General features: G+C 61.0%; 1 protein-coding gene across 1 annotated transcript; it reads right to left on the reverse strand.

The window, feature by feature from the left end:
- Positions 1-207: 207 nt before the first annotated feature.
- On the reverse strand, positions 208-882 carry BHLHE23 (basic helix-loop-helix family member e23). The gene has a single exon (XM_040080140.1). The coding sequence runs from the start codon at positions 880-882 to the stop codon at positions 208-210; it is 675 nt and encodes a 224-aa protein (XP_039936074.1).
- Between the last annotated feature and the right edge of the window lie 1120 nt (positions 883-2002).

The following is a 2002-nucleotide window of genomic DNA, read 5'->3' on the forward strand; positions in this document are numbered from 1 at the left end:
GTGTTTGGGGAGGGGTCCACGTGAACTGCCAAACATTTCCAAATGGGGAGGAGGGTGTGTTTAAGAGAGGAACGAAAAAGAAAACCCAGACTTAACTGATGGAAGGAAGCCGGGGCTGATGGCAGTGGAAAGAAAAAAAAAAAAAAGAAAAGAAAAGAGAAAAAAAAAAAATAAAAAAAAAGAAGAAAAGCCCGAAGAAGGCAGAAGTCAAGGCTTGTCGTTACAGTGTTTGCAGAGGGCGGAGGCGGCTCCTGTGAAGGCAGTGCATTTCTCGGGGCAGCCGGGCACGGCCGCGCCGCCGAAGGGGTACACGGGCGACTGTCCGAAGGGGTTGAGGGTGGCGGGCAGCGGGGCGCTCAGCGCCTGGCCCTGGTTCAGGTAGGCCACCAGCCGCCGCATCTCCTCCAGGGCCTGCGCCTGCATGAGGATGTAGTTCTTGGCCAGGAGCAGCGTGGCGATTTTGGAGAGTTTCCGCACCGAGGGGCTGTGCGCGTAGGGGATGACGGAGCGCAGCCCGTCCAGCGCGTCGTTCAGGTCGTGCATCCTCCGCCGCTCCCGCGCGTTGATGCTGAGGCGCAGCGAGCGCTGCTCCTTGGGCTTCTTGCCCAGGGCTCCCCCCTTCAGCTTCCCCTCTCTCTCGAAGCCCGCGCCGCCCTTCACGCCCGTCTCGAAGCCGTCCTCCTCGTCTCCGCTCTGCTCGCCGCTGCTCTCCGCCGACTTGCCCATCGCCCCGGCGTGGAAGTCCGCTCCGCCGCCCCCCGCGTAGGAGCCCCGCGGGCCCTCGGCGCCCCCGCGCACGGCCCCGTAGGCGAAAGCCGAGGGTCCGTAGCCCGGGGACAGCGCCAGGTACGCCTCGCTGCCCAGCGACTTGAGCTCAGCCATCGCCGGGGATCCCGCTCGGCCGCCGCTGCCTGGGCGCTGAGGAGGAGGAGGAGGAGGAGGAGGAGGAGGAGGAGGCGGCCCCGCCGCTCCGCTCCGCTCGGCGCTGCGCCCGGGCTGGGGGCGGGCAGTGAGCGCGGAACGGCCCCGCCGAGCTTATATCGCCCACAGGGGCCGCGGGGACACCCGCCGCCAATCGCAGGGCAGCGTCCTTCCCTTCCCTTCCCTTCCCTTCCCTTCCCTTCCCTTCCCTTCCCTTCCCTTCCCTTCCCTTCCCTTCCCTTCCCTTCCCTTCCCTTCCCTTCCCTTCCCTTCCCTTCCCTTCCCTTCCCTTCCCTTCCCTTCCCTTCCCTTCCCTTCCCTTCCCTTCCCTTCCCTTCCCTTCCCTTCCCTTCCCTTCCCTTCCCTTCCCTTCCCTTCCCTTCCCTTCCCTTCCCTTCCCTTCCCTTCCCTTCCCTTCCCTTCCCTTCCCTTCCCTTCCCCTCCCCTCCCACAAGCAGGGTCAGACCCGTACCATCACAGTTTAACTGTCCCTGGATGATGGGAGCACAGGGAAGCACCGGGACACACACAGCGCTTGAGATCCACTCCTAGTGGTTTAGGTGGGATTGACAGAGGAGGCACCTGTTGTGCAGGGAGGTTTCCAAGGCAAATTTCCGTCTATTCCCGCTTTCTTCAGGGGCTCACAGTGTTCCTGCCTTCCACGTGCCAGGAAAAGGTTAGATCCATGAGGACACAGCCCTTCTCTGAAGGGGCTCTGCATCCTCCCCAGACGTGGGTACCAGCAACAGGGTTGGGACAGGAAACAAACCCCACCATGACCTGCAGGGTGGGAGGAATCATCACTGACTGATGGTGTCTGATCCATGGAGGGACCTCAAAGAGGATCTGAGGCAACCACTGGCAAAGGTGGAGCTGCATGGGGAAGGACAATCAGGGTGTTTAGTCCCATATTTCTGCATCAAGATGACAACAAGGGCCTAAACTTTAATAGCAACAGAAAGAGGTTCCAGTTTCTTTACTTTCTAGAGTTTGGAGACTGCTTCGTATCACGGAGGTTTGTTTTGCAGAGAGCATCCAGGCTTTCTCCATGGATATGTACCTGGTCCAGGACCCTCAACCG

Source organism: Hirundo rustica, chromosome 16 (genome assembly GCF_015227805.2).
Source record: "Hirundo rustica isolate bHirRus1 chromosome 16, bHirRus1.pri.v3, whole genome shotgun sequence".
Taxonomy (NCBI): Eukaryota; Metazoa; Chordata; class Aves; order Passeriformes; family Hirundinidae; genus Hirundo; species Hirundo rustica.

What these genes read in the sequence shown, in the direction of transcription:
- BHLHE23 (XM_040080140.1), bottom strand. Translation starts at nt 882, where the DNA reads ATGGCTGAGCTCAAGTCGCTGGGCAGCGAGGCGTACCTGGCGCTGTCC.